General features: G+C 36.3%; 3 protein-coding genes across 3 annotated transcripts; all 3 read left to right on the plus strand.

The window, feature by feature from the left end:
- The first annotated feature begins 3738 nt into the window (after positions 1 to 3738).
- On the plus strand, positions 3739 to 4550 carry LOC18052127 (dirigent protein 22). Its single transcript, XM_006445797.2, has one exon. It carries the CDS (start codon positions 3850 to 3852, stop codon positions 4414 to 4416), a length of 567 nt encoding a protein of 188 aa, XP_006445860.1. The 5' UTR covers positions 3739 to 3849; the 3' UTR covers positions 4417 to 4550.
- A 1561-nt stretch (positions 4551 to 6111) lies between these two features.
- LOC18052128 (dirigent protein 22) lies at positions 6112 to 6723 on the plus strand. The gene has a single exon (XM_006445798.2). It carries the CDS (start codon positions 6142 to 6144, stop codon positions 6721 to 6723), a length of 582 nt encoding a protein of 193 aa, XP_006445861.1. The 5' UTR covers positions 6112 to 6141.
- A 3578-nt stretch (positions 6724 to 10301) lies between these two features.
- LOC18052129 lies at positions 10302 to 11005 on the plus strand. Its single transcript, XM_006445799.2, has one exon. It carries the CDS (start codon positions 10387 to 10389, stop codon positions 10756 to 10758), a length of 372 nt encoding a protein of 123 aa, XP_006445862.1. The 5' UTR covers positions 10302 to 10386; the 3' UTR covers positions 10759 to 11005.
- The last annotated feature ends 2135 nt before the right edge of the window (positions 11006 to 13140 follow it).

Raw genomic sequence — 13140 nt, forward strand, 5'->3', positions numbered from 1 at the left:
CTAAGGCATGCAAAGGCTCGACAAAGTCTCAAAGCTTGTTTATGGCGAGACAGAAGCCAAGCGTGCCAGGATCTGCTCGGCCGCGAGAAGGCTAGCAGAATCCCAAGTTTTGAAGAAATTACCAAAGGCATGCAAAGGCTCGACAAAGTCTCAAAGCCTGTTTATGGCGAGACAGAAGCCAAGCGTGCCAGGATCTACTCGGCCGCGAAAAGGCTAGCAGAATCCCAAGCTTCGAAGAAATTACCTAAGGCATGCAAAGGCTCACCAAGTCTCAAAGCCTGTTTTATGGCGAGACAGAAGCCAAGCGTGCCAGGATCTGCTCGACCACGAGAAGGCGAGCAGAATCCCAATCCTTGAAGAATCAAAGGCATGCAAAGGCTCACCAAGTCTTAAAGCCTGTTTTATGGCGAGACAGAAGCCAAGCGTGCCAGGATCTGCTCGACCACGAGAAGGCGAGTAGAATCCCAATCCTTGAAGAATCAAAGGCATGCAAAGGCTCCTCAAGTCTCAAAGCCTGTTTTATGGTGAAACAGAAGCCAAGCATGCCAGGATCTGCTCGACCACGAGAAGGCGAGTAGAATCCCAATCCTTGAAGAATCAAAGGCATGCAAAGGCTCCTCAAGTCTCAAAGCCTGTTTTATGGCGAGACAGAAGCCAAGCGTGCCAGGATCTGCTCGACCACGAGAAGGCGAGCAGAATCCCAATCCTTGAAGAATTAAAGGCATGCAAAAGCTCGTCAAGTCTCAAAGCCTGTTTTATGGCGAGACAGAAGCCAAGCGTGCTAGGATCTGCTCGACCACGAGAAGGCGAGCAGAATCCCAATCCTTGAAGAATTAAAGGCATGCAAAGGCTCGTCAAGTCTCAAAGCCTGTTTTATGGCGAGACAGAAGCCAAGCGTGCTAGGATCTGCTCGACCACAAGAAGGCGAGTAGAATCCCAATCCTTGAAGAATCAAAGGCAGGCAAAGGCTTATCAAGTCTCAAAGCCTGTCTTATGGCGAGACCCGAAGCCAAGCATGCCAGGATCTGCTCGACCACGCGAAGGCGAGCAGAATCCCAAGCATTGAAGAATTTTCAAAGGCATGTGGCAGAACCATGTGCCAAGCCAGAACCTGCTCGACCAGACAAAGACGAGCAGATTCTCAAACGAAAAATAACTCATGATTACAATACAAGAAATATATCAAGAAGATGGTGGATTAGTAAGCCGAGCAGCATCGGTTGGCTGGACCTCCTCAGGTACAGGGGGGGTATCACCAGTTGCGTCCGGGGGGGTGCTCGCCTCGCCAACATCAGCAGGTATTGCACGAGGAGGAGAGTTTTCCTCCTCAATCACGATCGGCTCTACCCCTTCAGCGTCTTCCTTGGCCGCCTCCTCGTCCATATGTTGAGCAACACCAGCTGCAAGGTCATCCATCTTCAGATCAGGGTGTTGCTTCCCGAGGACGGCCATGATGCAACGATAGGAATGCCGAAGTCCCTGGTCGTACTGGTTGGCAGCCTCCTTCTCCAAGTTCTCGACCTGAACCCGATGGGAATCGCGGAGGGATTCGAGCTGAGCCTCGTACATAGCCTTCTGCCTTTGAAGATCCTCCTTGACCTTGGTCAGCTCCTCCTCGAGGCCTTTTCCAGTCCCACGCGACCAAGAACCGCTAAGTTTCTACTGCTGGTCCATTACATTACCCAACACCAGAAACTGGGGGACTGGTGTTTGGGAGAAATACGTCGACGAGACCAGGCATGATGAGCAGATATCTGATGGCAGAGTTCTGCGAACCGGTGTGTCCCGTAAGAGCCTAGTATCCTGGGGAGCAGGAGTAGAAATATCATGCTCATCCACGAGCACGTCAGCCGCAAGTCCAATCTCCTGTAAGAAGCATAAAGCCATTCCTGCTGTATTCCTGCTAAGGGTTGATTCGAGGAGACCCGGTCAACGACAGTTGGAGAGGCATGCTCTCCAGCCCGAGAATCTAGGCACGAAGGCCACGCAACCACCCACGACTACGGAAATGGGGAATCCACGTTCGAGAGGTGGGAGGATAACAGACGTAGACTGCGGAAAACTGGGATTCAGAGGAAGCCTATAAAAAGGTAGCCAGCGAAGGTAAAAGGGTTAGCAATTTTGATTCTAAAAGGGAGAAAACAACCTAACAGCCATAAGATTTGTGGCAAGCGTTCCCCGAACCTTCATATCTGACTTGAGCGTCGGAGGGTTTGCGCCGGGAAAACAACCGGCGTACTCTGACCTGTCTGTGTGCGCATGAACCTCTGGAGAAGAAGCTTTACGAGGAGAGATCCTGGTCGTGGTGAAGTTGATCGAGCAGAAACCCTGGTCGTAGAACGAGGACAACCAGAATCTCGCATCAACAAGTGAGCTCTTCTAGAACCGAAGAGCTCTCCGATACTATGTCAGGTTCTTCATCAATGTTTAAAAATTTAAATGATTGTAATAATCAAAATTTTGTAGGACAAAAAATAGACTTTAAAATTTAATACAATAACTCAGTTTACCGGCTCAGACTCTCTTGATCTACCTTGATAATTAATATATATATGGTTACCTCTTGAGCATTAATGCACCTGTTTAACAAAAGCTGGAAAACAGCTCTAGCTCCAGGTCATATCTTGTGTTTTAAAGCGAGATTATGAGTCAATTAGGGCTTGACGATAACTTGTAAAAATCCTCTTGTAATCTGCATCTTGTTTCATTAATGAAAAAAAACAAATCTTGCTCTGTTTTTGTTGTTGAGTGTGCTTGCTTGTGTTGCTCTGTTTTTGTTGTTGAGTGTGCTTGCTTGTGTTGCTCTGTTTTTGGGTTGAAGTGTGCTTGCTTGTGCTGTGTTGTGTAATTTGTTGTGTTCATATTATTAAGTTCTTGCTGGTATTTAGTTTGCTTCTTGAATTCTTTGATTACTTCTGTGATTGATATTTGTTGAGGTTGATCGATTGGTCATCAACCAATGGATTCTGATTATTTCTTCACAAGTATATTGAGAGAATTATTATGCAAGAGATTTACATAATAATTATAAGGATTTTGAGGGTGCGCAATTAGATTTACATAATAAGCAGATTTTTTTTTTTTAAACACGAGGTATTTTGGGGAGGACCCAACTGTAGGAGGCACCTTTAAGCCTGTACCACAACCCAAACTAGAAGTCTCTGCTCGAACCGAAAGGCACAGGTTTTCCCAACAAAGGCGACTTCTCTGCGACTCGAACTAAAGAGCAAACCCAGTCAAATCACTTAAAGGGACTCCATTGCCAGTAGAATCAATACTTTATTGGTACATAATAAGCAGATTTATCTACAACTTATTGAAGCAAATTCCTCCTTGAGAAATGAGAACTGCTTTTTGACCTATATATGTTCATTAATTGTCGGTCCAGTGATTAATATTGGTGATGATCAGAAAATTATTGTGGCTTAGGATTCCGAAAAAGATAAGTTATTTATTTAGAAACGCTCATTAGGCACAATGAATTTAACAACTTCCAATCATATCGTGCGTGAGATGAAAGGAACCTTGTGATTCTTTTATTTGTAATTATTATGGATGTAACGCCCGTTCGGCTTCTTGTTCAATAATACTTGCTAGTTTTTCATAGATTAGGTCACCAAACACAATAAATATCTTGGTGGTCCATATTCTATTTGGCATTGGGAATCTTTTATCTTGTTTCAGTAAGTTAAGAGATTAGGCCACCAAGACCAATAATTATTGCATAGGGTCAGCATTTCTTCAACTTCAAATATATGTCATAAATCAGATTGAATCCATAATCTAGGAACTTATTGGTCACTATATATTATGCATGCAGAAGCAAGCGACCTGTAATATATCACAACAATGGCTAGGGTTTTCCCCTTGTTAGCTTCTCAGATCATCATCTTCTTCCTATTTTCTTTCTCTAATCAAAGCTACGGTTATGCGACAACCCTAGACAAGAACTTTTTTCGCCTCAAGGAAGAAAAGTTGAGCCACTTTAGACTCTATTGGCACGACATCTATAGCGGCAGCAACCCTACAGCAGTGGCAGTGGTGGCGGCGCCGCAGAAGAATTCATCGACATTGTTCGGTGCCATAAGCATGATTGATGATCCGTTGACCGAAGGGCCCGAATTGAGCTCGAAATTGGTGGGAAAGGCGCAAGGGTTTTATGCATCTGCTGCGCGAGATGAAAATGGTTTGATGATGGTAATGAATTTTGCTTTCATGGAAGGAAAGTATAATGGAAGCACAATAAGTGTATTGGGGAGGAATAAGGTGTTTTCGCCGACGAGGGAGATGCCGGTGATCGGCGGAAGCGGGCTTTTCCGGTTTGCTAGAGGGTACGTTGAGGCTAGAACTCATAAGTTTGATGCTACAACTGGAGATGCAACAGTTGAATACAATATTTATGTGTTGCATTATTGATGATGCGTGCTAGGCTAATTTTGATAGTTTTGCTTGAATAAATATATATTTGTTCTCTTCTAATGGAGGATGCATAATTTCTAACCACATTGCTGGTCTGTTTTGATTGATTTAAATAAAATCGTTGGTGTTGATTTAATATATACGTTTGATTTTCACACAATAAGGAGTTAGTGATTGAAATGAAGTCATGCTACCTCACATAAAGTCCTTGTAAAGTAGAGTGCCTGACCGACCCATTTAAAAAAACAAACAAAATTTGTTTTAAAAAAGAAAAATCTCTGAATCAAATGGTTTTATTATCATACTATGGAACGAGTTTTTTGGATTTCGTACCCCGTTTTGGTATTTTTTTCTCTCAAATGCAAGAAAGAAAAATATGTACGTAGACATTAATGCTCTATCCAGAAAAGGCGAAAAAAATATTAATACGTGTGCGTTGGCCTCATACAAGTAGGCCACCAAGAGCAAGAAATCGAGAATAATGTGGGGGCCTGTCAAGCCTGAATTCCCTCTTCATTTGCTTTCTTTCAGAGCCAAACAAGATTGATCGAAGCACTTCCTCATTAAGTGCTTTGCAAGAGTGGTGAGTGGTGACAATGTGCCAGTGAACTGGCAGTCTGGCACCTGTTACTTGTTTTCTGGCAAGATGGCATGCGGGCTCCATAAAATAAATAAAAAATGGTCCACTTTGATGAAGATGATTCGTTGTCTGTGATGCTTGATTGAAAACTTAGGCCCAACAAATCCCTTGTCTTTTTCAGCGTATGCATGTACTCGGAGGGGACATAAAATGAAAGAAGAATCAATAGCTTTCCATTGTGTTCATCATATCATACACTATTGGGAACAAATTAATTAGACAATCTCATTTACCAAACCCTCAACAGCAATTCCAGCATGCCAAGTGCAAGCCATTAACTGGTCAGAGAATTTATTAGTCCCATTCCACAGAGTGTCAAAGGGATTTGTCTTTGGTATTGTTTCCAGAAACCAACCTCATGCCATTAATCAGATGGTGAAAACTCTTTTCTTATTATTGAATTCGAGTAGTTATAGATAATTTTTCAAGTATCAAATTGATTTTTCCTTGCACGAAAAATATTATTCTTACTATTATTGTAATTAATGATTATACATCAGCACCCACAGAGTAAATATAATTTTTTTTATGTATTATAATATAAACAATAATAATAAAGTCACAAATAATTTTGTATAAATTAGTTCATACAAACTAATATGATATGAAGAGATTGATTGAAAAATAATAATAGTTATGTTTTTAATATATGTTGTTCATGATTGTTTTACACAATCAATCTCTTCATGTCACATTAATTTATACACATTGTTTGTATAATATTGTCGTGGCTGTATAGTTGCTCTAATAAAAATTACAAAATAAATGCAACGTGATGCATTGAGAAATTTAAAAAAACAAAAAAAAAAAGTTAAGCACCCTCACAAAAAGTGCCTTCACAGTTTCACGATAAGCTATCAGCCTACCACATAAAATTAGGGGCCATTGCACTCCCACCATAACAACCCATTTATACTTATTGGGTTGGTAAATAAAACGACAGTGAACTTTCTTAATTATATATTTGACCTAACTTAAAGATATGTGCATAATTCACTTTATATATAAATGTATGTACACACACACCATACGGAAACAACCTTGGACTCCAAAACCCTTATATTTTACGATATAGTTTGTCCATGGCTAAAATTCTTCCTATTTTATCTTCACAGCTCAACATCTTCTTCATCTTCTCTTTCTTTTTCATAATTTTCATATCAGGAGAAGCTCATGGATTCGCAAAGGCCCTAGACGAGAAATTATTTGGTTTGAACGAAGAAAAATTTACCCATTTACGCCTCTTTTGGCACGACATTCTTTCTGGTACTAGCCCTACGGCAGTCCAAGTTGTGCCACCAGTTGCTAATTCATCAACAGCATTTGGTTTGATGAACATGATCGATGATCCCTTAACCGAAGGTCCTGAATTAAGCTCAAAGATGCTTGGAAGAGCTCAAGGATTCTACGCGGCCGCGTCGCAACAAGAAGTTGGACTATTAATGGCTATGAATTTTGCTTTCATTAAAGGTAAATATAATGGTAGCACTTTCACTGTGCTAGGGAGGAACACAGTTTTTTCGAAGGTGAGAGAGATGCCGGTGATCGGAGGAACGGGGGTCTTCCGATTTGCTCGGGGATATGTTCAGGCTAAAACTTACAAGTTTGATCAAAATTCAGGCGATGCCACAGTAGAGTACAACTGTTATGTGCTGCACTATTGACACTATGCTTATAGTCTTTTCTTTTTCCATTTCTTTCGTGTATTGTTTCGCCTTTCCTTTAGAATTATTCTCTTTGTTGAGACAATGGCTTACTAGTTTCAAAAATGTTTTTGCTCACCTTTAATAATGATTTTTTAACCTTATTGGGGTCGGTTATTATTAATGTATTAAACAATAATTTAGAGTGTCAATATAGGGGGGTAGTCTTTTCAATCTTATTCATTCCAAAATCCAAATGGCTACAAGGCTCTATTTATATAAGAACACAAAATCTAATTAAGTTATAATCAAATTCAATATTTTGAGATTTTTTTTTTCATGTACCTAATGGTTATGGTTATTGCCATTTGTATCTTACATATGGGTTTTAAATTCTTATTAAATATGATAACATTCTAAATTATTGTCATATGTACATCATGTAATGATCTTGATTTTATCATTCGTATGTGTCATGAAAGTCTAGATAACAGAATTATTTACTGAGTCAATATAAAAAAAAATGTATATGGGTTTAAAATCTTATTAAATATGATAACATTCTAGATTATTGTCATATGTACATCATGTAATGATCTTGATTTTAGCATTCATGTATGTCATGAAAGTCTAGATAGCAGAATTATTTACTAAGTCAATATAAATAAAATGTATAAATAAAAATACACTTATATGAAATATAGTAATGAAATAGTAATCGGAGAAATTGCTTGTGTTATTATGAACATATTGTCACGTAGATTGTATGGCTCATCTGCAGTTCGAACAACAATTATATAAGCAAATTATGAATTGACTTTTTAATTTCATGCTTATATGCCTAACTTTTTAATTTTGGAACTATGTTTTGAATATTGGGCCAAGAGCAGCCCACGGTTCAGAACATGCTGCACTAATGGGTATGCATTAAATGGATCGGGCTCGGGTTGGACCTATTTCCGACACCCAGGATATAATCCAATTTAGACCTCTCCTCATAAACAAGAAAATGAATTTGTATGGTCCTACAATTTTTTTTTTTTTTTTTAAATCATCGATGCCTAACTTGATTTGACCTTTTTCAACGGCCTGCTTAAAGAATTACAAACACTTTGGACTTTGGACAATAGATTAAATCTTTTCTTAATTTATTTAGAAATCATATGTTCGATTAAAGTTTAAAATGGATTTTGATGGGAATGCCACTTGCACATTCTGAGGGAAGAATATCGGAAAGTGGGTCATCAAAATCATGTTAATTTCTTGCTCGCCAATGGGAGGACACCGCCTTTGCACACTACGAAGATTTGAAGAACACACAGGCAAATTCTATAAACAATTAGTCCATCATCAATCATGTCATTATTGATAAGCCGATGATTTAAGTGGACCAATTAAGTGCCAACTAGTCACGGTCATTATGATCTTGGGGTGACATTTTTACTCACAAAAATGAGCAGGTGGCTGTCTCAGAATCATTGTTGTTAGTCTCTTAACTTTGTGGTACTAGATTAAGAGTGGTGGCTCCAAGTCATCATACCAAATGGACGTTAATCAGGGGAGTTGGTGGCTCAAAGTCAAACCGGTTAATTTTCAAAATTTGGTTGCAAAAATTGTCAATAATCTCTATAATTGAGATTTTATATGATAAATATGTCATTGCAAATCTTAATTCTTGAGGTCAATCAATTTATTCATGACATTAGTAATTTTTATTTCACTTTTTTTTTTGTTTGCGGATGTCGACCAATTCCACCAAGAAACTCTGTTGAGTGGAAGTAAGAGATCACCCCACCCCATCAATAACATACCGTTAATTTCAAAAATTGATATCATAATTAGGCAAATGTTAAGTTACAATTATTGTAACATACATCTCTCATGTGAACCACATAAATTATGGATCCTATAATTTTATATGGTTCACATAAGAAGGATCTACAATTTATGTGATTTACATTAGAGATATATGTTACAATAATTATAACTTAAAGGCTCCCAATTAATTAACGAAACTATTCAAACCCCTTGAGGTGTCACAAAAAGTGTTTTTTTCCCCTTGTTCCATCCACATGTCACCACTTGACCACATAGCAATCTAAGATGCATAAATAATAGGAATATGCATATCTTTTTCATCTGTTAGCTTCATTGATTGAGTCATAACGATAGATAAAGCCGAGCAAAACGGACAAGAGGACCACAATCTCTAGATTCAACTTTCCCAATAACATGTTCTCCTTTGATAATCTTCCTTCACTAAAGCCCCCCTAGCTTTTCTTTTCTTTTTTTTTCAAGTTTTTCTTTATTATATATTCTTTCTCATCTTTCGATGTTCCATTCATGGTCGGCAGAACGCGGCGCGTTCCCATTGGTCCACAACTTTACAGCTACAAATCTCAACCATAAAAAAATTCTCAAACTCCTTGGAAGTATCTCGATGCATCGTCAAAAGGGTGAATCCTATTGAGCTACTAAAGAAAGCTACACGCACATAACTTAGATATTCCTCTATTATTTAACCTTTTTTTCTAATCTAAGTTTAAAACTTGAGGTTTTAATTAATGGAACCGCTAATATAATATTAAATGATGAATTCTCCTCCAATGCCATGCATGCATGTGGCTCCAAATTGCCAATAATGTAAGATTCCTTAGGGGCTAAGGAGAGTTTTGTGAAAGGAAAAAAATCACTATAATTTCGAAAAGAAAATAATAAAGTGATATGAAAGGCATTGTAGCGTTTGTACTACTTCATGAATTTATGACGTGTTTAGTTATTCATTTTACATATAATTTTCAACATATTTTCTCTACCAGAAGTATGTGCCTATTTATAATGTTATACTTGGACAAATCATAGAATAATTTTTCTTCCATTGAAAGAAAAAAAAAAGGATTATCACAATCCTTCATATATATATATATAAAAGCACATTGAAATTTTCCTGCAAAAAGCAATCAATAAGTAAATTGGGCAAAGAAGAGACTTCCAATATTTTTATTTTTCTCACAACGAGCTCTCTCGATTTTTTTTAATATATGTTACTAGGTAATTTTTGCGCCTAGATATAACTTTATTCCTTTGAAAAAGCAAATCGAATAGGGCTTTTTTGTGTTTATTGAATCCTTCAGAATGTTTCAATTATTATTCTTTTCCCTGGTTTATTTTTTCTCCTTTTCAAATATTATTTTAGTGGACCTGATCTAGTGAGTACTTTCACTTGCTTTTTATTGGGGCGGTGGGGTTGGCTCAAATTTTTTTAATGAAAAAAATAAATAGGCATTGAACCACAGTAAATATTTATGTTTTCTTAATTAAGGATATACTTTGTTGGTTTGTATTAAATAGGTCCTTTGGCTACATAAAATGACATAAATACCCTTCACTTCTAAGTTACATACTCTTTATTGTAATGGTCAAATTTCAAACATTGCCAAGGCTACTTTACCCTCATTATCAAAGGGTCCATGAACCTATTTGATAAAAGCGGACAACCTATTTCTTTTTTGAAGAAAATGTAAATACTGAGGGACCATTGTCGTTAAATAACACAATTCAGCCATAGCTAACCCTCTATATAAGGCAATGTTCACACGTTTTCTCACTCCCCCTTGAACAGAAGCTAGTTCATTCTAGAAAAATTTCATCACTATTGCAAGCTCGTCAAAATATTTTTCATCCATGGCTAGATACAACTCTTCATACTTAGATTACATTTACGCCTTCTCTCTTCCTCTTCCTCTCTTCTTCTTCATGCTTATTCTCTTCTTCGTATTAGGGCTTTCATGGTACATAAACTATGAGTCCGTGTTTGAAGATTTCATGAACCAAGTGAAATTTTACCTCATGCTTTCTCCTCTCATTTTATTGCTCATCGTTCACTGCTTATCCGGCGGCGTTCCCTTCTTTTCTCCGTTTCCAGCAGAGCCAGATGCTCTTCACAGAGCTGGAGGGTCACCATGGGGAGTTGCTGCTTTGCTTGTGCTTGTTTTGTTCATGGTTTCTCATCAGTCTTCTTTGCATGAACGTTGGTTCCCTTTGATTACCAAGTGATTTATTAAGCTTTCGTGATGTAAATATAAAGTAATTAACTAAGCGTGTTTTATTTTTAATGTGTTTGTATGAGTTTATCACTTGGAGGCTGGTTTTATGGGAGGCTGGTTTTATGGATATATATATATATACACTACAATTATTATGTAGAATTCTCCATATTTTTAGGCCTGTGTTATTTTTAACTTTGCTTGTATCTGTAAAAGGAGAAGTATATATTTGAAATACATTTTCTATTGCTTCTTCATTAGTGCTTTGATATGTATATTCTCAAAAAAAAAAAAATTAAAGAAGCATTCACAAGCGCCAATACAATTTCGTATTGTAACTTTCTTCTTCCTCTTTTTTTTTTTTTTTTATCATGAAGTATCTTGGGAGACAGGGAGAGCCTTAATTTTGGGAGGCATCTTTAAGTCTGTATCACAATTTAAATTAGAAGTCCCCGTTTGAATTAAGAGGCACAAGTTCTCTCAATGAGATTTTCTTGTAATTTAAATTGGAGAGTAAACTCAATCAAATTATTTAAAGAGACTTCATTATCAATGGAACCAACATTATATTAATTTTTACTTTTCTTTTAATTTATACAAGAGAGAGTGCATTGTGGGTGGCCACTTGCTTTTTTGTGGTCAATATAACATTGAGGCCTATTATTGGTGGAGAAGAAGACAGACACCGGACATAACTGTCTTTACCACTTTGATGTGTTCCTCTCCAAAGAATTAGAGAATTAGAGTCTCAAGATTTAAGTGAGTTAATATGTTCTCTTTAAAGAATTAGATTTTCATTCCCATTTAATAAAAACTCTAGGTTCGCCACTTTGTTTTTTATTTTATTTTTTATTTAAATTAATCAACCGATAAATATTACATTATTTAGAGTAATTATTTAAAATAAATAATTTAAAATATGTAGTATTATTATTTTTTTAAATTCTCATTTCTATTGTTAATAAGTAAACGTTCTATTAAAATTTTGAACTCTTCACTAGTGGGCCAATCCTATACAAACACACACCCAAGATTTCTCTCACAATAAATATTTTTTCTGGTAAGATTTAACCTAACTTTGGACTATTAAAAGTAGGCATCTTTGACTTTGTGGGTGACAATGAATAAATGTAGGAACTACTTGAAATATTGTAAAGAGGACGGCTTACCATGGCCTAAGTGGCTAGTTTATGCCATTGATATTATTGGTTATCTAATATATGTAAATGCAGTATTATGCTAAATAGGTAATTTTGATTTGCCAAGTGTTAACTACTGGTATTAGTAATTTAAAAAGAAAAAAAATGAGAAAAAAATTAAATTGACAAAATCAGTGTCTCGTGACAACTTCGTAAGCCAATTTATATGGGAAAAAAATTAATAACAAAAAACAAAATTGAAAAATCCTTTTGCAAAGCATAGTCCGTACAGTGTCATCAATGACTCACTGACTGACAATCTCTCTAATCGAAACACACGTGTTAAGTGTCAAATGGCACGTGTGCTACTCTTCATGCGTGAAAAGTTGGACGACTGGTCACTTCCAAGACCTATGCAGACGTTTCTGTTGCTAACTTTTTGAACACTTATTAGAGCTCAAATAAATTGAGTTGTCGTTGCCGTTGGATTGTCATAAAATATGTGGACTTGATTATCTAACGGTGATTGTTCAAAAATTTACTCAATAAATGTTTAATCCTCCAGATCTACCCTAGTTTACATATATATTGATTGAAGTAATGTACTTATAATTAATAAGTAAATAAATAAGACATGAGTAACGATAAATATTTTAAATTTTATCTCAAATTATTTATCATTAATTGAGTAGTTGGTATTTTTTTTAAGATTCAAGTGAATTAATTATACTATCTCACCAATTTATTGATGAATACTACATCATTTGAAATATATTTTTGTGCTAAAAAAATTAAGATGTGTACAAAAGAGAAATTTTAGAATGTATATTTTATAACATCATTTGTTTATTAAATGACTGACATGATATCTTTAATGTATTTTAAAATTTCTCATATATTAGACATTAAGAATATATCTAAACCAATCCCAATTAATTTGTACACTTAACCTTGTTTTGCCGGGAGGCTTTGATAAACTATTTTTTAAATATATTTGACTGGCTACTTAAATATGGGAGTAAATATTTCGCCATTAGTTTGTATGTTCTTAGTAGACCTCTGGATTATATTATTCTCATATTGTGGTATCTGTAAATTGTATAATTAAAAAAGATAAAATTTATAATAGATTCTTTTCCTTCTCCTTCTTCTTCCTTTTTTTTTTGGGGGGGGGGGGGGGCCTTCCATTTTTATTACCTTTTGAAAGGGTTAAAATTTATGAATATAAAATTTAAAAAAAAAAGAAAAAAAAT

The sequence above is a fragment of the Citrus clementina genome, unplaced genomic scaffold, assembly GCF_000493195.1.
Source record: "Citrus clementina cultivar Clemenules unplaced genomic scaffold, Citrus_clementina_v1.0 scaffold_2, whole genome shotgun sequence".
Classification (NCBI taxonomy): domain Eukaryota; kingdom Viridiplantae; phylum Streptophyta; class Magnoliopsida; order Sapindales; family Rutaceae; genus Citrus; species Citrus x clementina.

Excerpts from the sequence above, each read along its gene's own strand:
- LOC18052127 (XM_006445797.2), top strand. The coding sequence starts at position 3,850 with ATGGCTAGGGTTTTCCCCTTGTTAGCTTCTCAGATCATCATCTTCTTC.
- LOC18052128 (XM_006445798.2), top strand. The coding sequence starts at position 6,142 with ATGGCTAAAATTCTTCCTATTTTATCTTCACAGCTCAACATCTTCTTC.
- LOC18052129 (XM_006445799.2), top strand. The coding sequence starts at position 10,387 with ATGGCTAGATACAACTCTTCATACTTAGATTACATTTACGCCTTCTCT.